This window comes from Buceros rhinoceros, unplaced genomic scaffold (genome assembly GCF_000710305.1).
Source record: "Buceros rhinoceros silvestris isolate BGI_N320 unplaced genomic scaffold, ASM71030v1 scaffold750, whole genome shotgun sequence".
Classification (NCBI taxonomy): Eukaryota; Metazoa; Chordata; class Aves; order Bucerotiformes; family Bucerotidae; genus Buceros; species Buceros rhinoceros.
Window position 1 is genome coordinate 29,948 of NW_010391071.1, and position 22,569 is coordinate 52,516.

The 22,569-nt window shown below is 39.7% G+C and overlaps 1 protein-coding gene across 1 annotated transcript in view; it reads right to left on the reverse strand.

Annotated features, from left to right (window-relative positions):
• Positions 1–22,569, reverse strand: part of SAMSN1 (SAM domain, SH3 domain and nuclear localization signals 1) — a 34,990-nt gene that overhangs the window by 510 nt on the left and 11,911 nt on the right. Inside the window, exons 2-7 of the mRNA XM_010139847.1 lie at positions 16,666–16,737; positions 15,935–16,090; positions 13,805–13,925; positions 12,273–12,424; positions 9,769–9,975; positions 8,650–8,800 (exon numbers count right to left, since the gene is read on the reverse strand). Coding sequence (XP_010138149.1) covers positions 8,650–8,800; positions 9,769–9,975; positions 12,273–12,424; positions 13,805–13,925; positions 15,935–16,090; positions 16,666–16,737 — 859 coding nt within the window. The remainder of the gene's footprint in view (positions 1–8,649; positions 8,801–9,768; positions 9,976–12,272; positions 12,425–13,804; positions 13,926–15,934; positions 16,091–16,665; positions 16,738–22,569) is intronic.

Consider the following 22,569-nt stretch of genomic DNA (forward strand, 5'->3'; position numbering starts at 1 on the left):
AGAGTTTGAGATAGCAACATGACTGATCTTGAAGACTTGCAGAAACAGAGCTGGTAATATACGCATGACTAGATGAATATCTTTTGTCGATCAGAAACAGAAACATCATTATAAAACTACTATAATATGATTACATGAGTATAGCGACATCTAAATTGATGTTGATGTTGACTTTGATCCTGCAGTATGTTGCTCAGAGATGAATGCTGAAAACTTTGGTCTCATCCTTTAGACTGAGATCTTTTAGGCTGTCCACAGGTGGAACACTCACCATGTGTAGTCACTACGCCCACAGTAGAGGTGGCAGCTTTTTCCCTCCCACATTGATGTATTCCAGAGCCGACTCATGTAATTAATCCTGTAGCCTTCTGCACATTGTTTATAACACATTGCATGATAGATGTTGTCTCTTTTGAATGTAAGCCCCACCATTTTATCTACACTGTGCACTGTGTCTTCAGAAGTGTTCAGCATAAAGATGTGGTAACCAGGTTTTCTAAAGCACTGGATTTTTCAGTGGGGGTGGGTGGCTGATGGAAAGTTCCTAAGCTTAGCTTAATATGCAAAAGGTTATTTCCCAAAACACAAAGGCCTCAGAGAAAGCTAAGATGCCAAACTCCTGCTGATGGTTTTTTGTTCCACTGTTCCAAAACTAAGTGGAAGCAAGTTATGTTGCAAATGGCTTGTCTTTGTTTAGCTGCTGTATGACTAATCTATTCAAACTCAGAAATCTGCAACTCAGGGAGAGTGTCGACAGACCTCTCAAAAAAAGCTCAGGAAGCTGGTGCCTTGCAGACAGGATATGCCTGTATATCATTAATCTAATATAGCTTGTGGTTGAGATTCGTGTTCGTATTTTCTGGCTGTAAAAGACATGATGTTTACTCACAGTAAATTTCTTCAGAAAGCAAGCTATAAAATATAACATCTTTCCCTTTCTTACTTATCGTTGTCCTCATCACCCTCCTGTAACTATTTTTTTACTTCAAGCTGTAAGTTGCTTTCCAAAGAAAGTATAAGGAACAAATCTCACAGGAAACAGATGGTTTTACTCCAAGTTTTAGCCCTTCAGTGAAATGGTACCTTTTGCAAGGAAAGTTCTCTTATTAGGCTTGAGTTGTTACTCAATGGTTAAAAAGTTAACTTCAGATCTTTGGTCAGATTTAAGCTGTCTCAATTCACGTACAGGCCGAATGGAAGCCCTAGTTCATGAAGGATTTTATCCTTCGTGAAAATCTTAATCTACTTTAGCTCCAGGGTAGAATCCGAGAATTATAAAATTTCCACGAGGTAAGTTTGTACAGACATTTGTTTCAGTTGTTGGAAATTATAAGATTTGACATCAGAGGAAAGATTTACAACTTGAATTTCTTTTAAAAAAATACCTTGTGTTATATTGTATAACAAAGAATAAATTAGAAATTAAAAATTGGAATATTTTGCTCTGAACCTACTGAGATGGAAGAGCAGGAAAGTCAGATAGGACCTGTCTTCATTGTGTGAGACGTGAATGAACTTTCTTCTCAAAGCATTTTGTTATATTGAGATAGATAGATTTCTAGGTGTTGATAGAAGTCTTTTAGATTTGTTTGGACTGATTAATTCTGTTTGATATTTTCTAACTTTCAGTTGCCTGATTACGTTAATAAACTATTCTGATTTTGAAGAAAAGAATTCAACAACTCAGTCATATTTGCATGAATAGGTTATAGGTGTTAGCTTACATACCAAATAAATAAAATAACACTTTCAGTACTTCCCGAAAAACAAAAGTCTCACCTTGTTCCCAAACAAATTAATTGTTAATCACACTTGCCTGAAAGAGTACACCTTTCATCAGATCTAATTGATAACTGTATCTGTTTGATCTCCTTCTCACTGTACAGAACACAGTTTGTCATGTCAAATGTTATCTCCCTTTCCAGAGAAAATATTCGATCGCATAGGGTCCAATTGATTTCTGATTTAAGTCAGGATGGAATTACAAAAGGCATTACACCAGTGAAGGTATTACTGCTGCTATTAGTAGCAACAGAAGTAGTTTAGCACAAATAACAGCAGATGCCCCAGTAAAGCCTTGTCTAAAGTGTGTCATTAGCTCCTTGCGCCCATCCCACTGGTGCAAAGACAACCTAGGTCTTGGTTGCCGTGGGCTGGCAAAGCTCGGCTGGTGGCTGGGTGAAGTCCTCCTGCACAGCTGCAGGCAGGGCTGCCCTGCCCTCCGCTGTAATCCCCTCAGCCTAATGCTGCTTGCTGGTACTTTTTATCAGCTTCTCTAGCATCATCTGCTGCCCCGGCAAGCAGTGACCTAGAAAGTGTTAATCCTGTTTACATTTTCAAGGTCAAAGAGGAATCACCATATACTTTGTTTGTTTTACAATGGAAAGAAGACCAAGTAACTAGTGGATTAAAAGAGAAAATGCAATTTCAGTCAGTGTATTAGTGCCCTGTAACTGGTTGTGATAATCTGAGCAGCTCCTATGTGAACAACAGATTTTAAATTCTTTTGTAGCAATGCCTTTCCCTTGTGTGTTTCAGGGAAAAAGACAGACAAGCCTGCAACTGAGATATTTTTTAATCTGAATATAGGTCAGGAGAATAATAAATTTCTATTTAGAAAACATACAGGAGAGTAAAACTTCTGTCTCTTCCTGTAACACTAGAATAAGTTTTTACATGGAAAACTGAAAACGAAAAAATGTTCTGGTGTATGAGATAGTAAAAATACTGTATTTTCTATTTTTCATTCCGAGCAGAAAAAGTTGAAGATCCCCTCCCCCCCCATATTTAAGAAGACTGAAAGCATACTATGGCATTTTTTTCTCTCTCTCTTTAAAGCAGCTTTAAATGATATGCAGTAACAACTAAACCACTTGAACAGGATCTTGAGAATTATAAATATGTGTAGCACGCAACTTCAGATGTTGCTTCATGAGAAAAGAAACTGTGGTTTTGGGTTTTTTGGGTTTTGTTTTTGTTTTTTTTTTTTTTTTTTTAGCTTTTGCTTTTTACATTCAGTTCTATTTTATTCCTTTCTCTAAAACACACATATGTTGAAGTCCACATTAGTAAAGGTAATTTTGCTGTCTCAATCTTTGGACATCAGAAGAAAGATACAAAGCACAAGAAACAGTAATTGATAAAATTAAACTGCTGTTAGATGTTGCAGAATCATCAGAAATAACTATCTTATCAACAAATGGAAGTCCTATCACTTTTCTATAGTACAACAGTTTCATATAAGATAAATAGTTTTCAGTCACTGTTGTGTATGATATGGCCAGAAGAGTCCAAGATATGAATCATTTTGACGCATATATTCTAGTACTACTTTAGACAGGAGGATCATATTGAGACTTCTGAAACAAAAATGAGGCCTTTAGCCTTGGTAATAGATGTGTGATGTGTACTTATCTTCCTCACTATTTAAATCTTTGAAAAGAATATTTATTATTCAATGACATAGATGTGCATGACACATGCCGGGGATAGACCTCTTTTTTCCTTCACCAGCTTTCCGCCCCTCCCCCTGCTTTTTTTTTTTAATGAGTTTAAAGTCCTGATTAGAAGAGCACTTTAAACTTGGGTTTAAGGCAATTCAACTCAAGAATGTAAAGAGGTCTCAATGACTCCTGTGTGGTTATGTCAGTTTAAACCAGATGAGTGACAAGAGGCTTGGATTTTGTCTTGGAAGAAGAGAAGGCCACCCAGCAGCAAGCCATACTCCACGAGAGTGCCCTCTGAGAGTTTGCATGCATGAGTTTTGCCCGGAAGGAAGACTGGGCGAGAAGCACAATGCTTCAGGCTGAGTCATTTGTGTGCCTTCCGGGAAGGTGCAGCAGTTCCGTACTGAGCAGCACCATACAATTTCTAAACAGAACAAAGTGTGTCTTCAAGGCTGATGTTAGATCTCCTAGGTACGTATGAAGGCCATGTATCAACCTGTCATGCCTGTACCTGTAAGACCACCGAAGTGTTAAGGTGAAATGAAAACTCACAAACCATTGAACTCAGAAAGGATCATTTTTAAGTAGTAAGTTGTGATAACGTCTTGAAAAAGATGCAGAGAAATCTGAAATGTTTCTGTACACACATGCAATACTTTGGGGAGTCAAAGGAGTAAACCTTTTGTGGATATTTAAAAAACATGCAACTTAAAAAATTGTGCTCACTGAAGTCAGTGGCGTAGCTTTTCTGAGAGGGATACTGAGCTGATGTGAGAGGATAGTCTACGGTAAAAACAGAAATAAGCTTCTTTGTTCTCTAAAATCTGGAAGCAAATGGATGTGCCTGAAAAAGGGTGAAAAATACTAATATTCATGCAAGGATGAATATGAGGTTCCTTGGAAAATCTGGAAATACTATGTTCAGATCAATGAGTTGCACCACAGTGCAGAAAGGGAGATTTTCTCTGAGGACTATTAGACCTTGACATCATATTGTGTAATCCCACATACGTAGAGGGGCTGCCCAATGTAAAATGGTACTTTTGATGCTAGGTCCTCACATAAGGAATGCAACTGAGATGTGAAAGTCATGTCCTCAGCTGTCTGATATCTTGCTGTCCAAATACAATAAATCAGGAAGAAGCCTTATCTGGTAGTGGGATTTGGAGTGTGAGCTGGCACTTAAATATGAAAAGTAAGCTAAGGAAATGGATTTGGGGAGATAAGCATAAAATATTATCCCCTAAATTGCACACAGGCTGCTTTCCCCCGCCCACCCCATAAAATGAACTGCATGCACATATCCAATGAAGTCTAATTCTTCTTTAACTCAGAGTATCTTCAGACTAATGTAACACACTGGACTTCATGAATGAACCTCTTGAACTTACATCATCTAAGTGAGAAGAGGATCAAGGCTATTTTGCACACACACAAGCATGTGTCCTGGGAAGCGGTCAAGAAAAAGTTCCAAACTTCTTTTATTACTTTATTCATTAACCATCCAGCAACTGCTTCACTTTAAAAATAGCATCCTACAAAAGCACATCCATCCACCTCCTGTCTAGAAGCCATCTGGGAGAAGAATGGAAAGCTATTAAGAAATACTTTATGAAAAAGAGCTCTTTTTTCCTCTCCAGCCATGAATTCGTGGAAACCAATCATTTTATCCCAAATATATAGGTCTAATCAACTTATAGAAAATCTAAAAAGAGATCTGGGAAGGAGGGGAAGGTCACGAGTGATTTACAAGACCTTGCAGTTCTAGGATAGCCTTGCTACATGAAGTACTTGAAGATGGTGAATTTTGGCCTGGACTTCCAGGAAAGCTAGAGAGAAGATAGTGCAATACCAGGAAGCAAAATCTGTTTAAAAAACCACTATGTGGTAGCATTTGCTAAACAAAACTAACTTTTTAATTCCTGGCATAAGATAGCTAAAGCTTTTGCTTTCAAATTCATTCAGGTGTAGATCAAATGTAAAATGAAAAGATTGTCACGGCCAGAAATCCCACATTTTGCATGACTTTAAGAAGCATGTAATATGGAAACTATTGCCGTAGGTCTTTCGGTTAGAAAACTCGATAACTGGTTATTCTGCAACATGAGTGTTATAGTCTCAAGTATGTGGCATGAAGAAATCACTTAGTGTAACATACAATAAATGTCAAGCAAAAGCTAAGGAAAGAAAAAGAAATTAAAAGCCCTGTAAAAACATCTGGACATTTCACGATATCAGCTATCACATTAAAGAAATATTAGATCTTGTTTTACTACTTTAATAGTAGAATAGAGTAAAACGAGGCTATGCTCCAGCACACTTGGCTGTGCTGAGTAATAGCAGAGCCACAAAAACTCAGAAACCATTTGCATTTCAATTCTGGACTGTACCTGAGGCTGCATCCATTAATCAAACAAGTACTTCATGAAGGCATGAATACAGTGCTAAGACATGGAAGTCTTCCAAGTTCTGTGAGAAAGGTGGGCTTAGAACAGTAACTGTGGTCTACGGCCTCAGTATATTTTTCCACCAAGCTTGTAAAAAGAGTGAACTTTTACCTGGAAAAGTGCTGAACTTTTATCTAGAATACTCTTGGCCAGTAAACAGATTATGTTGTAGCTGTGGGTAATTATGCTGCTCACTTGTAAGCAATGCAGAAAATCAATTTTAATTAAAAAATCATTTATGCTGGACTGAGTCATGCCCATTTAGGAAAAAATAAAATATTGACTTAGGAAAGTTCAGTTCAGACGCAGAATTCACTTTCACAGTAGCACCCAGCACTTTCAACCCAATTTTCCAATCAAACCGACAGAAGGACAAAGAGGTCAAATGATTTGGATGAAGTCAGACTCGTGCTGAGCTTATCCCCAAGATCATCTTGACACCCCATCTTTCGTTATAACAACTTAACAGATAGCTTCTATCAATTTTAGTCTTTAGTATCTTCCTTTTTAGGGCAGGTTGTTAAATTCTGTTCTGTCCCTACCAGTCACATGACAAATGCTATGAACATTTGGAATCCAGACAAGGCAAGGATTTGATTCAGTCCTGATTCAAGACAATATCCCAAACCAGGGAAGTGTTTATGCATGGCCTCCCTTAAAATATACGTGTGTCTTATGAAACAGCTAGACTTAAATTAATGCTTATAGCTGGCATGGTATATCAAACCATTAGACTACTGTACTGGTAACATCAGGGACTCTGTTTTTCATGGAGAGGTGACTTAATCCAGTACTGCCAATCAGGAAGAACCCTGTTTGGATAATTAAATATATTGATTTTCAGTGTTTCGTTCTTCCACAGGTGTATGTAGAATATTAAGTGTTAAGATACCTTCAGAGAGAAAAACTTGGTGTCATCTTCTAAAACAGTTAGGTGTCTAAGGCTGCTTGCTATGCATTTTGTTACACAGGAATATATAAATAGTAAATCATATCCTCGCTACTCTAGAATAGTTTGATACTCGTGTGGTCTGTTAAAAAACATGTTTTGGTTTTGCTTTTCATACTGATGCAAACCTGTAAAATTACAATCTAGCTTTTTTCTTTTTGTTAAATATCAGTATAGAAAAACATACACAATAAAATGTGCACAGTGCAGCAAGGCTGGTTACCAAGAATTTTACACAAATAAATACACGTATCCTCAGTTTAAGAGCAGGCTAGGGAAAGGAACATATTTTCAGATCCCTCAATACAATTTTTAGAAAATGTAACCATTTTCTCCCGGATTCGTTCTTTCATTCACTACTTCTACACAGTCTTAATACCAAGAGACCTTTTCTAGCCTGTCATCATACAAAGTTGTAGACCAGGAAGAACTACTGAACCTGGTGGTCAAAGACAACTTGTGTAACACCTCTCCAAGATGTTTGCATGAACCTTACCTTTCCCTAGATGCTGACTAAGAACAGGAAAGACTGCATGTACAAATGGGGTCCCAAAAAAGCCCAAATGTACAGTAAAAACCAAGGTCAAGGTAAAAACCAAGGTCAAGGTAAAAACCAAGTAAAGACACAAGGAGGGAGCTTAGAGAACACCTGCAGGGAGAGCTGAATGAATGAGGTAGCCAAAGACATGCTTACAAACCCAAAGAGCACATAGGGTATATAAGTGCATGCAGTTATGTTCATACATATGTACGTGTGCTGGAGTGAGAATTGGAAAGCTAGCTACCTACTGAGGAGGTGAAAAGTGGACACCTGACAAGAACTGGTATCAAAATATCCTAGGGAGACATCGCTTTTCCAGGCCTCCTTTTCTTTCTTTCAGATGCTTCTCAAATGTGAGTGCACATCTGATGAAATGACTGCTCAGCATCAGGGTGAATATGCACAAATATTAATGAAGAGAGAAATATCTCCTGTTTTGTCTGAGTGTCTAATTAAGTAGATGCTTAGCTGTAGTTTCTAGGAATTTGACATAAATTATTTGAAATCAGAAGTCAGGCTGGAAATATCGTTAAAATATAGTATAGTATATATATTATTTTCTGTCCTGTATCCTAGCTTTTCCACTCCCAGTGGAAGGAACAAGTGAAGAAAATGTGATGATAATCAATACTCATTCATATACGCACAACATATGATCAGCTTTTGGAATTCCACAGATTCATTTTGAGAAAAGAATGCAAACCAGCTATTAGCATCTATTTAAATTTTTTTTTACAAAACCTTACTCTTAAAAGAGACTGATTTGGATAAGGATTTGAGAGTGGGATCAAGTGAGGGAAGGAAAAGCTGTATGCTTCTGCAGAATGTTGTTTAAAGAATGTAAAGAAAAACCTTCACTGTAGGTATTTGAAATAAGCTCAATTTTGTTTAAGATACTAGTGCAGAGTTTGGGAGGTTTTATTTTCTGCTCTTGCACAGACCTTGTGACTTTTGGAAAGTCACTTAACCTCTCTGGGGGTTAGGTCCCCAACCATAAATAAGTTTGTTCTTAAGCAGTACTTGCTACCAATCTCTGGTGTAGCACTTATAAATAAATTTTAAATCAGTCATGTGTTACTAGTAATCATATACGTATCTAGAAGAGAGGTATAATTTGCTATCTGAACAAATAAGAAAAGCGTCTGACTCCATGTTTCATATTTAAAAGAAAAATCATTTGACAGATCAGTGTGAGATTCACTGTTTCTTTAAATGTATTTCTTCAGTTAAAACTTGCGCATGACTCGACAAATCTTAAACACTTACCGTCATAATCCTGTAGATTTTCAATTGCTGATAACAACCTTGCCCTGTCTTCTGGGTCTGAAATATTTAATTCAATCAAGTGGCTTTCCTGTAGATCCTTTAAGTCCTCTAGAGTTTCATAGCCGTTTAGCAAGAAGGTTGAGGCATATTCCTACAAAAAGAAACAAGCAAATCCTCTCATGTGAACAAACACTATGTTTAGTAGAGGAATAAGCACAATTTCTCTTGTACTTTTTTCTTAGGTTGAAATGGACTCCATTCTCCAGTCTGACTGACCTGCCTTCGGCATAAAACCAGAGCTGGAGAGCAAGAGGTGACAGAGACGGAAGATGCCTGGGAGTCCTCCTGGCCATCCCAACATCTGTGCCTGCATTGTCTAACAGATTCTGGCAGCAAATTGGACCAGGACAGAGCTCTGCCAGAAATGTTTTAATCTGCTGAGTATCTGGGCTTTTGTGGGTCACCCCGTGAGTGCTTCCAATGCTGGGTCCACAGAAGGAGCCTGTTGATAAATGTGAGGGTGAGAAGGTGAGGGAGTCCTCAGCCGTGCTGTGTCACACATGGTCCCCCGTGAGCTGTGTGTTGACAGAATATGAAACTCTGCACATACTCCAGGGAAAGGAGTGTTTGCATCAGCACCAAAGCAATTACCATTATTAAAAATGTTACCTGTAAATCATGACCTAATTACGCTTTGACACCCAGTCAAGAACTAGGGTTGCAGAGAGGGAGAGATGCAACATGGGCATAGTGCAAAAAGCTATTGCTCCCTAAAGATCACGAGAAGTTAGAAACCCAAGTTCTAAATGTTGGCACCGGAGTAAGACTGCAGTTCTGTCCCTAAGGTGCAGTCACACACCTTCTAAGCCTAGGCACAGAATTGCAGTCAGGTTACAGTGATTACAAGTCACCACTGAGCCTCTTTGTGTGGAGTCTCTTAGCCTAACAAGATGACATTGAAAAATGCAGTTCTCTAAGCCATTGGACACAAAGCTGCTTTGCTTTGCTGACACCAAAACTCCCGAAACCTGCCTTTCTTTTTCTGCCTATAAATGACATTCGAACCTAAACACACAGAAATGAGTAGTTTCAAATACAGCTGAGAACATGTTGGCTGACCTGCAGGTGAACACAATCCAGGATCTCTTGCAATGTTTTAGGTGTGTTCCTTTTGCTTCCTCTGTGTGACTTTATCTTTCTGGGTGCAGCTTCCTCTTCCAAGATAATATCCACGTAAATGAACTTGAAGTTTCCTACTTTGTTGTTCAGCATGCCTGTCCATATGCCCATGGGAGTTTTACAGATGATGTCTATAATGTCTCCTTTCTAGAACAATAAAAAATAGCACACCTGGTTACACATCTGGTTTGTTATTATTTCCTCTATGGACCAAAACCGGCACAGAGAGCAAAGAATCTTAACTAGTCAGTGTGAAATAACTTTTAAAAATTCCCTATATTTAGTTCCTTTCTTTTATAAAATCCCAGCAAAATATTTACAGAAAATGGCGCTAGTCCTTATCTCCAAACATTTGTGAAGGAGGGGTGAGCATAAGCAGCCCCTCTCACCACTGCTGTGCTCCCCTTGGTCCCTGATAAGGGATAGAGTTGCATCAGCAATCAACTTTTGCCATGGATAGTGGTTATAGCTTTGGCAAAAAGCAAGGGAACACTGTGAGGTTTTTTCCCTAATGTGAGCCAAAAAATTTACTCAATAATCTTATTATCCAACATCTCAAGGGTCTTCAAAAACTAATAGCTGAGCAATGTGAAAGGTGGACTCTTACCCATTTTACATTAAAATACACTGGCTACACTTCTCAAAGGCAATAAAGAAAATGTAACTCCCTTAATATCTTCCTGTCTGTCCTTCCCCAAGGACTGAAAAATATTCCCACTATTATTAACACAGTTGACTGAGAAAATTGTGGAAGGCACCCTTAGCAGACAGATCCGAAGGCTTCAGTTCTCCACTCGTGTGCATTTACTCACAAATGTGAGTGCAAAAAAGAATGACGACACAACTACTCCAAGAGGGCCTTTTGGTAAAGATGTTCACAGCCATGCTGTGGGAACCAAGGTCTCAGCTCGGCCAAACTGTTGCTCTGAGTAATTCTCATAGTAAAAAGACTTCCTTATAAGTCACATCCTCTACACAGCTTGGTCCCATGACCTCAGAATTGAGTCCTCTCTTCTGGGCAGGTACCACAGAATTAACAAAAGTGTGGAAAGTCTTTAAAATCTTTCAAACGCCCACAAACACACTGTGTTTGGCATTCTGTTACAAAGTCAAAAGTTTGCCAAAGTATCTGTTAACAGATCTGTTAACAACTCCAAGACTTCTGAATCTTTTCTGATCTGGTAAACAAACTGCAAGTAAAGTGGTCACCCTAGTTTTGTTACAAACCCAAGTATAAAATTGACTGTGTTCCAGTGGTCTGGCAGTTTTATTAGAGTATGGAGCTCACCTGTGAACAGGTTTGAAATGGAAACTAAACAAACATTTGCTCAAAGTATAAGCACACATATCATTCTGCACAATCATGGAGGCTCAGGAACTTCAGACGTGGATGCAGGTCAGGGTTAGGCAGTGGAGCTGTGCCAAATAGTGCAGCAGACACACTTCGAACTCAGATTCAAAAGGTACAGAAATTTTGTGAGATAAATTTAGGGGATTTCAAACCTAAGTCTTGGGTTGCAGTTCCAAAGTACACCACCCCGCTGACTAAAAAAGGAACCAGCAGACATTTGGCATTTCATGACCACTTAAGCTGTTTTGAAAGACATGCCCTAGGTGTGGGTGGAAGTGGAGGGCAAGTGGTGAAGACTGCCAGTACTGGCAGAGCACGGGCTGTAGTGTAGGCCAGAGAGGAGGAGAGCGAGACTGCAGTGAGATACAGAGGAAGATTCTGACAAAAAGAAGAGGCTGTGAAGAAGAAGAAAAGGTGCCGAAGTGTGAATATAGTCTGGATATGAAGGTGTTTACAAAGAGGAAAAAGGAAGTCTGGATTACAGACATGAGTAGTCTGGGGGATGTTGATATTGAGTGTATCTGAGCATGGAAGGAGAAGAAAAGGGCTGGACTTTTGCAGTAATGTTCAACTGGGCCCACATCTGGAGCTCCTTTTTCACTCACACAGCCTGGACACCCCTGCCATATATCAGGGCCAGAGAAAATTCATAGTTCAAAGTTATACTTGAAGAAAAGCTTAATGGAAAGGTGAACAGTTTTCCTTAAAGGCAATGGGTGCCGCTGGTTATGACTGGAAAAGCTGGGGACACAGCTCCTCATCGCATGAGACTCAAGTTTTTCTTACTCCAGACCTAGTGTGTGAGAAGCAACACATATTTTACTCTGAGGAAAGCTGTGATATCCACGTAGATACCACAATCGGGTACCTACCCGGAGTCTATGCCTTACAAAACCTTTAGCAGCGGTTGGCTTTGCAGCATCATCTATACAAAATCCTTACAGAAGCATTGCAAAACCAGATTGGTCTTTCTTTTACAAGTGTTACACGTGCTTATCAGTTGAGAACGCATTAGTAAACATATTCTTTACGTGTAAGCAATGCCCCCACGGCATTCTTACTGGAAAAGAAGAAATTCTGGTGGTTGTCTTACCTTGATTTTCAGAGAGTCAGTGTCATAAGGACTCGGTGTGAAGTCGGTGTGAACTTTGGCTCGACCACAGAAAGGCCCGCTGTAAGGGACTTCGTCATCAAACCGGAGGCTGTCCCTGTTGCTCGTTCCATCTGAGCAGCTGGTCACTCCACCTTAAAGACAGTCAAGTTGAGAGATGTCCTGCACCAAGCGCCCAGACATGCAATTCTGCACAGCAGCTGACAGGAAAGTGTTCCAAAGCACAGACTTAGAGAAGGAGTGCATTCTGTGTGGTTTTGACACATTCCAGGAAAAATACATTCAATAAAAAGCATACTGCAAGAGACTGAAAAATAGGTAGGAGATCTTTCTTCAATATCTTCCCTACAATAATCTTTTTTTGGTGATGATACTAATAGACTACACATTTTACTTACAGACTTTTTGAAATATTACCTCTGCAGATTGATAAAATGTATTCCAAATGTGCAATTTAGGGAATTAATTCTGCTGAACTTCTCCTGTTTATTCAGAGAGATGAAAACAAGTACTGTAGAAGTTATTTTATTTCATTATAGAGCTAGCTGAAACATCAAAGGAACCTGCATTGCAGAGGGAAATTTTAATCTTATCTAACATTCCTGCCTGTCATTTTATCCAAGTTGAGCAATAAAATATCAGTAGAGTAATTCAAGCAAATTTGAGCAAGCTCTGCAATATCCCATCCAAATATGTTTTTAGATAAGAGCAGCAGCGTGTTGGAAGTAAACTCCCGTATACAATTTTCACAAATCACATCACAGAAAATGATCATAAAAATGGTTTTGTTTGAGATGATTGCTTAAGTGCACAGCTCCGTCTCAGGGCCAGATTAACTACTAAGTGCAAATGGTCTGGACTGCAGCTCGAGTCCCCACTTAGGGCTCACGTGGTGCCTGCAGTGATGGCACAGCAAAGTCATCACAGACAGCTGTGGCCTGCTGGCCAGCAAATGTCCACAGCAGAGCAACAGATAGAGAGGTGGAGGCAAACTCTATTTCTCATCAGAGCTTCATCTGCCCTTCAACTGAGATTACCCTGTAGGGGGAGGGTTTTCTGTGGGTCTGTGGAGAAGCAGACTGTGTCTCTCTGCACCATGACCTGGAGCTGTCAGGTCAGGCCCCCATCTCCCATCGTTTCATAGAGAGCTCTCCCTTTGTCTGCTTCACATCTGCAGGGCGAAGGATGAACTCACAGCCACTGCCTCCAGCGAGGATGCTTGTGTGGCTGCACCCAGTGATTACAACCTTATGGGTGCCAGCCACATCCCCTATAATCTGTGTTATTTTCTTACTTCGGTTAATATTTCCACTGTTAAAAACACTCAGCTTATGTCTGGAGAGATATGTCTACCCTAGCTGCCACCCATTTAATCAAACTACGCTTTTGTCTGCCAGACTGAAGAGCTCTCTACTATCACAGTTTTGATCACCACCTCTGATACCTCAGTCTTGGACAATGACAATATTGATCCAGTAGCTGAATAAGAAGTATATATGTATATATGTACTTACTAGATGAGCTCTGGCCACTGTTCAGACTAAAGAGGCTTTCCATAGAGTCACTGGCCTTTAGGGAGACCTTCTCAGTGTGTATTCCACTACCAGGATCACTGTCATCTTTTCCTTCTTCATTCTTTAACACAAAAATCAGAGGTTATGCACAAGAGCTGTATTTTCACAAATACTTTTTCTTTTCTCATTTAAATCATCATTGGAGATTAACACACTTTATTAAGAACCACTCTGTGAGAAAAAGCAGTTTAGAAGTTGGTGCATGGTACTAAGGATGCCCGGCACTACCCCTAGCACCTCATGATTTTGGAGAAATCCCCCATCTCCTCTCTGCCCCACTCACTTCATTCCACTCCTGCTCAAGCAGCTAAACTGATTCTCCATCTCAGAGGACTGCAATATACTACAGCAGGGACAAAGACTTGGAACAGGAAATTCGCAGGTAGCCGGATAGGGATTGTCTCAGAGGAGGAAATACAAAGTTTCGTTCTGAAAGCACGTGGTGAGGTGCTGGCTGACACAGCTGTGTTTTGCATTGAAATTCTGAAAATCATGGGCGCTTGGCAGCAGGCTGGCACCAAGCCAGGGCGTTCTGGAGACAGCTTGCACCCGTGTACAGCACCAGTGTGTTCTAGCACCACACTCACCACATTGCCCGACCTACACACGGGCCTGAAAATCCAGAGCATTTCAGGATTAACAGATGCATGTTTCTCTTGCAAAATCTAATGGTGTATGAAATTGGCTCCTGGAGCTTATGACATTAAATCACACCTCAGGAATCACAGTCTATTCAAAACAGTAAGATCCATATTTCAATCACAGGTAAGTTAGGGACGATGTAACAACTAAATGAAATAATGAGGAACCTTCAAAGGAAGGAACTTCTCAAGCAGATTTCATCATGAGGTCAATGTGCATGATATTCTGATGCAGCTGAAAGATCCTGCAGGACTTAGAATTTTACGTTATATTTAGGAAAATAATTATTCATCAGCTGGCTGATGAAATCAAGCAAAGATGGCAGTGCATGTATGAAGTAGAAATCCATACAGGTACGTGTAGGGCACAGCATTGAAATGAAAGACTATACTGGCTCTCAGCAGGGACAGTGCTTGTTACACCAGTCAGCAGCACAACCCATACATTAATCCGTGGGCTGGTATTGATTGTCATAATCTCCGTCAGGAATGAAGATTATGCTACATATGTGTCCAATCAGGTAAGTCATTGAATTTCTGTCACGTGAATCATTGCTGTAAATGTGCAGAAGGTAAATGTTGAAATTCTGGTTTTTTGAAAATAAAAATCATGGGTTGTAACCTCTTGAATTTTAGCAAAATATTCAAACCAAACTAATGAATTGGGAATCCTTGCCTCTGACCTTCAAAAACTGTCCAAACTGCGAAACACTATTTTCTACTTGTGAAGTTTCTTATTTATTTTCCATCCTTATTTGATATTGACGTGTGTGAGATAGGATGCAGACTAGCTAGGTTTTTTAGGATGATTAAGTATGACAAGTTCTCTTTCCTTATGTTTTTTTAAATTTGGAACTCACTGACACAACATATTGAGAAAACAGGGTTTGCAGTGTCTGAAGCATTACGGGTTTTATGTTTAATAAAGATAGGTTCACTAAGATTAGATGAGGTAAAAGTAGATAAGGCATATAGGCTGTCATGCTTTAGGATGCTGTCTGACCTCTGCAAAATGGACTTTGGAAATAACTCTTGTATTGAAAGATAAATTCTCGTAATGAAGCGTTTTGTACAGGTTGAGTGTCAGACTGCTGATGGGCTTCCTCCGAAACTCCTTTGTGTCCATGTCAGGAGATTTTTTTCGGTGATACTTACACACATGCTCCTTGATGACAAAGCTAAATTCAGTGATGTAAAACTCCTATGTCTGTCTTGGATCTTTACTGTGTGATGCTTTAATTGTGTACATGCATGTGTGTGTGTGCATTCACATGCACACGAAAGAAAGGGTACATACAAAAGCTGTTTTAATTCAGTATGTGTTACCATGTTTTTATGGATTGTCATAACTGATGACAATTGAAACATAATCAGGAAAAATGCACATAATGATTTTACTTCACAGGTATTACCATCAAACAGTATTTACCATCTCCTCAGAGAGTGCCTTGATGTACTTTTTACCCATCTTTTTCTTCATGGTAAGGGAAATGGCTCTCATCTTCTTACCCAAACTTCCTCCATTATTTGCTGCTTTAGTTTGTACTCCATCTCCAATGTCACTTATAGTCTCCAACTCAGATATCTGATTTGAAATAAAAAAAGTAAGCAACAACTCACTGTGAAAATGAAGTTCAGTGTAGTGGAGTAGGAATTACAGAAAAATATTACGGACACTGATGCAACTAGGATAACTAAAGTCAGTCATAGACATTTTCCTGAGGACTCATGTGGCTAAACAGGTTTGCAGCACAACTCTGTATGTGTAAATGACAGAAAGAAATGTTATGCTAGAAAATGTTGTTTCCCATTATTTATTGACCTTAATCCAAACAAGAATGGAATGGACTTATGCAGGTTCTTGAAAACAAACATGACACACATCTGTGGGTTGCATACACATGCTAGTTACTTGGGCCATGCACCAATCTGAAGTGCAGTTTTGTCTTTTTGAAAAGTTGTTTCTAATCTTCCCATCAAAGTACCAAAGTTTAGGTGTGATTCTCTTGTTCATTTTGGCAAGGGTTCAATCACCCAGGCAGGTCCAGGTACACGTGCAAAGTTCTCACCAGTGTAAAATTTACACAATGGTTTCCCAATGTTTTTGCATAACTGTCATGGGAAAGTAAACTGAAGACCATAAAACTCTGTTATACAGACCTCAGTGGAATCGTCTGTCTTTGATATCGAGTGATGCCTGAAACGGTCAAAGCTTCCAAAGCTGCTCGTGCGCTGTAAAAAAAGAGAAAACAAATCTTGACTCACTGACGGTGTTTTCTTCTGTTATGAAGACTCAAATATAACTGTCAAGTCACCTGTTTGTGTTAAAAATTCCTCCCAGATCACTGGACCCTGAACTGCTACAGCCAGTTGGAAACAAACTGGGAGGTGACTATAGGGGAAAAAAAAGTTGCGACTGTACAGACAGAAGCAGAAAAATGAGTAAGAGAACCAATACTGCTTCAAATACTAACTAGATCATTGATGTGACTGAGTTCTTCTACATCAGTTTCACATTAACAGTACACAGGAACCTACGAGTGAGGTGAGACTGCTCTCCATGAGCTTGGAAAAAACGGTGTTTTGATAAATATTGTATGAGCTATAGAGTGGGTTATGACGGTGTCAGCTGTGGCAATTTATACAGTTTACTTTTGCAGCTGGGTAGACCATTTACGGATCTTTGCCAACAGGAATCAGCAAGGACTGTTGAGGATTATGAATATATTTTTTTCAAAATGCATATGTTGCGGAGAGAGTAAGTAACAGACTAATCAGACAGGCCCCATGTTTTATTTCCCAATCCTCCAATTCAAAAATCTGTTTTTTAAATGTACATGGATTTTTCCCTGTGCCACAACACGTAAGAAAGGCTGCATCATGTGATCTGTGCATGAAGAGACTACGAATGGATTGCTATTACTTCCTACCAATTTTCACCCTTCCTGTGTGTGGACAGTTGACATGGTACGGAGGGAAGTGACATAGCAGATTTTTGTCTGACCTGACAGAGGTCACACAGAAACACCTTCCAGACATGCCCAGGCAAGACTGTCTGACACTGCACTGCCTGTGGCGGAAAACTGCATAAAACTGGCATTGATGACAAGTCAGAAGTCCCTTTAAGTGTGGCCCTAATGACAGTCAGAATTCAGATATTTATCGACTCTGCAGTGTATGCGCGAGCTTGTTTTTATATCTTCACCAATACTTATAGCTAAATCCAGAATGACTCCTTTTTTAAAAAATTCTTCACTCTTCCATACTAAATGAAAGTCTTCTAGTGCAGTATCAGATCTCTTGAAGTGGGTTTTACTATTGTATGCTATGCAGTGTCATCTCAGTGTATTTCTGAGTATTGAAAATCCCCTCTGGAGGGAAAAAACGCCTAAGTTATTTCAGACTACCTGGTTGGAGATTTTTCTGTATTTATTCATCCTTGCCCACATGATTTCAGCCAAGTCAGTTCCTCGCACCATTGCCTTCTTCCCTCCAAGCCACAGGAGCCATCTTTTCATCTCTGCCCAGGTTTCTAAAGCACCTATCATGCCCCTTTCCCCTGGCATCTTCAGCTACATCCTTTCACTTTCCATCTGGGAATGCCACAAGCCTCAAAAGTGCCTGTGAGTTCCTGGCTCTGCTCTACCATTACAGCTTTCCAATGTTCTCTACCAGGCAAGAGTTTTCATGAGGTAGCCTCAGAGGCAACTGAGGTAAACCATCCTTTGGGCACAAAAGAGGAGGAAAAGACTGATTTAATAGCCAGTCCCTTTGCCTGCCTTTGTGTTGCAGACACACTTAATGCTGGCACAAACCCACTTCCAGAGAAGCTGAGGGTAAATCTCTTGGTGATGGTAAGAGGAGCAGAACTGCTGAAACACCAAGTGCTGCTGAGAACACTGCGCTTGCTGTGCCCATCCTCCAGTTCCCTACCCAGGTGGCAGTGTTAGTAATGCTGCAGTAATGCTGTCCTCTGGAAAGCTGGAAAACTAAAGACCTGTTTAAGCTGAGACCTAAGTAAAAATTTCAGCTTCTGGAAAGCTTCTGGGTGCTGGTACAGCCCTGTACACATTCTGCCCACAGCCAACAATCTGCTGTTGCTGCTCTGTCTCCTTGTGCTCTCCTTTCCTGGCAGCAGTTAGTCCTCTGCGGGACTCAGCAGTAACAGTGTCAGGCTCCTGATGCCACACAGGGTGGCGAGGTGGCATTCAGCTTCACAACCATGATGTCAAAGAAGGAATTCATCAAAATGATACCAGCTAGACAGAGCACACACATAACTCCCCTCAGTGTTTCTATCCAGGAAGTGCCCAATCTCATTCTGTCCTGCTCATAAATCACAGGGTTACTATTCAAATTAGCTTCGTTATCTCTAATACACAGTCACTTTTAAACTAAAAATAGTTTGCAGAAGGAAAAAAAAATGACAAAGAAAAGCTACAGGAAACTATGTGAAAATACTTAACGTCTTAAAAATGTCTTAAAAATCTCCATTTGAGAAGAAGAAAATCAGCATCCCTTGGAACAGAGCTGAAAATAAAGCTCCTTGCTGTTTCCCTTCCTTGTTTTCCCAAACTTACTTTTTAACCAGCTCCATTCCCCCACCCTTCCCCCAAAATTAATGTGGACATAACAGTGGGAAAGGCCTGAGCATGGCCAGATGGAAAAGGGAAGTGCACCCACATTTTTTGTCCATGTTCTAAGCAGTGCAGTTTAAGAGAAAAAGAAATAACATCATTTTATTTCCACTACATTTCTGGGCACATCTAACTTGAAAAGTATTTCCAGCCAAAGGTTATTTGAAAGAAGCTGACCCAGATTTGTGAATATTTTTGGACAAGTAAAATGACATTCGCTGTTCACTGGAGGGGGGAGGGAGGGTGTGTGAAGAAAAGAAAAAAAATCACAGAGCTCTCCTTTTAATTGATTGTAATCTCTCAGAAAATCTCTGTTGGCTAAACATTGTGGTTTACTTGTTTGTTTTTACCTTGTGAAATTGAAAAGGACAGTTTGGATTGTACACTTTAATTTTAGCTAAAATTCCCGTAAAGAACTTTGCTATTAAGTAGATGAACAATATCCTGCGATGGGGGTTAGCTCAATAGATGATATAAAAACTCAGCCCCAAGGATTATGGTTCTATTAGACAGGATTAACACCTTTCACTGGCTTGTCAACCCAGCCAAATGTGCCCTGCAGCACGGAGCAGGAGGGATGGAAAGAGGGAGGCTGGGATTCACAGCAATGTTGGGAAGTATAGAATAGTCCCACATAGTGATCTCTAAACATACACTGACCTTTCTGTTGCATTCAATCACTTCAGGATGTCTAGTAGGAATAACTGTATATTAAAGTGCAGATGTGCTGCAAATACTTTAAAAGGAACAAGAGGAAAAACATTGTTTATTGTTGGTCTTACCTATAAACAGCTTGAGCACAGGGAAATCAGTTATTCTTTTTTGACCCTTGAAACAACCTTATATCCTACATGTGCAGAAGCCTTGGGCTATTTTGTGGTGTGCTTCAGTGTTGCTTCATCCCTATTAAATATTAATAAGGGTTACAGGATGATTGCCACTGTTCTAGATAATGGTCTTGTTGCACTGGAGAGCACTAAATAGGGCTGCTTCAGCATTTCTCTATACTAACTTTTTCCATTAAGTAATCAATAGCTACCACCTTTTAAAAATGTATTCAACCCCATTATACTGATAACAAAAAGCAGATTTAGGAGCTCGGGGCTGCAAGGGGAGCAGGACTATTACTTTCAGTACTGTCAGTCATTGCATTAGTGTCAGGGAACACCTATTTTGTGAAGATATGGACAGGCCTTATTTCCAGGAGAAGGGAAGCTTTTAAAGTAAATGCAAAGCTACTAGGAGAAAATATGCTATATTGACTTTTGATACCAGGATTCAGCATCCTATAAAGTGAAGTGATTTTTCTGTCTGTAGTCATGCAAGAACTACCAATGGATACGTTAAGTAAATATAGATTTGCCCAGTAAAATCTAATGGAGGCATGGGCAGGGGAGAAACACTTTTATTTTCCCACACAAGGACCAATCAAATAATTTCTACAAATCAATGCATTAACTTTCATCCCTTCCCCTTTGGTAAACCAAATTAGCATAATAGAAGCCATCAAAGATATTTTTCAGTATTTTAAATCTTTCTTCCATCTTTTCCTATATCTTAAATTCCCTGAAATCCAGGAACTTTAAATAATAATTTCAAAGGGGTAAGTACTATGTAATTGATGTTTATTTTAATTTGGACAGTCTGCAGTTGGTGATCTGGTTTGCCTGTAAATAGCCTACAATTTTCCCAGAAAATGGTATGGTATACAAATAGAAAAGCCACAAGAAGCTATTCTGCAATCTGTGTTGTTCTGTTATAAAACATCCTTCCCTTGTAAGGCATATCATAGAAGTGAGTTAGTCAGAGCTTGTCTAGAGACAACCTTTGAGCCAAAACTGACAGCAGTTATCCTGCTAAATAGTCATTATGAGTGATATTCATTTCATATTTTCCATTGGACTGTTCACATTGCTTGGCGATCTGGTTCCCTGCTGTGAGAAATTCTGGTCCATTAGGTTTTGTTTCAACTCCTATTCAAAATAGCTTTTGAGCCCAGCATGATGCAATGGCTTTGAACTGACCCTCTCGCACGAGTAGATCTCTTAAAATTCCTCCATGTATTTTTATTTTTAGCTTCCATTCATCCTTAAACTCCCCAGACCATGTAAGCTGGAAGGGGGCAAACGTGGTCACTGGGAGTAACAAAAAGGGAGCTCAGCATGTTGCCCAGTTTCCTCGCCTGCCACAGATACTCATATCCTTCCCTTTCTCCTCTGAAGAAGCCACAGCAGCTCCCAAGAGGACATTCTGTGCTTGCTGCTTTGATCGATGGAGATAAGTGGAGCTCAGAATTTGATTAATTTCTTTTATTCTCTGATGCTCCTAGTCCCTTCAGGAGGAGAGAATACTCTGAGAATGAAATTGAGTTACCAAAGTAGGGATGAATATTGCCACTCTGCTAGCTTGTCTTCTTGCATAGATAAATTGTCTCCTACTTTCCCAGAAGGCAAGATAGCAATTTTTAGCTTTTGGGATGTTCTGTGAAAAAACAGCAACAACAACAAACCCCTCACTTCTGTATAAAGAATGAGAATTTGCATACAAGATTCAGGATCTCTCCAAAGAGTAATAGAGAGGAAAAAAAAAAAAAAGAAAGAAGACATCATGACTTCTCTATCTTAGGGATTTTTTTCCTATTTACACAGAAGTTACACATATAGAACTTCTGACTACTAACCAAGCTATTAATATAACTTTATAGCCCACATGAAACATGGCCTAAACCTTGTACTTCACCAGTCAAAAGCAATAAAAAAGATACAGCTTGTTCTTGCTAACTCAAATAGGGCAATCTACTGAAATGACATTTTTAACTGGCTTAGAAATGACTCTGTAAAAGACTGTTTTTTATCGTGGTCTGGTATTCAGTAACCACATGGAGGTGGGGAGAGAGGGGAGCGATGTGTGCCTTGAACAGAACTGCCACCATGAAGCCTCAGAGCAAACACCTTTGTTTTAAGGATGGAAAATGACTGGAAAAGAAAAGCTGTATAGAATAATGGGTTAATCGTACTTAACTTCACCAGGTCAACAAACTTTGCTCTCCAAATTAAACACTGAGCAGGTGTTTTATCAATACCACTATCTGGTACCAGCCTCAGTCTCTCAAGCCTGAACCAGTGCTGACAAAAAGCACGTAGCTCCGATAACCCAGCCCACACGTCAGAGTTTCCACTAGAAACGTGGTACTCAAGTGCTTTCAAAGCGCAGCTCGAGTAGGGCAGGCACCAATGCAACTGACAGCAAGGTGAAGCTGCCGTTCATGAAGTTGCACGAAGGCAAGATGGTTTGCAAAGTCTGTATTTCTTCCTCAGGAAGAGGCAAGACACATAGGAAGTCTGTGCAAAAAGGCTATTTCCTCTGGCAAAAAATGTGCTGTGTTGATTAAACAAGTTTGTGAGGAGCTAAATATGGGATATCTTAA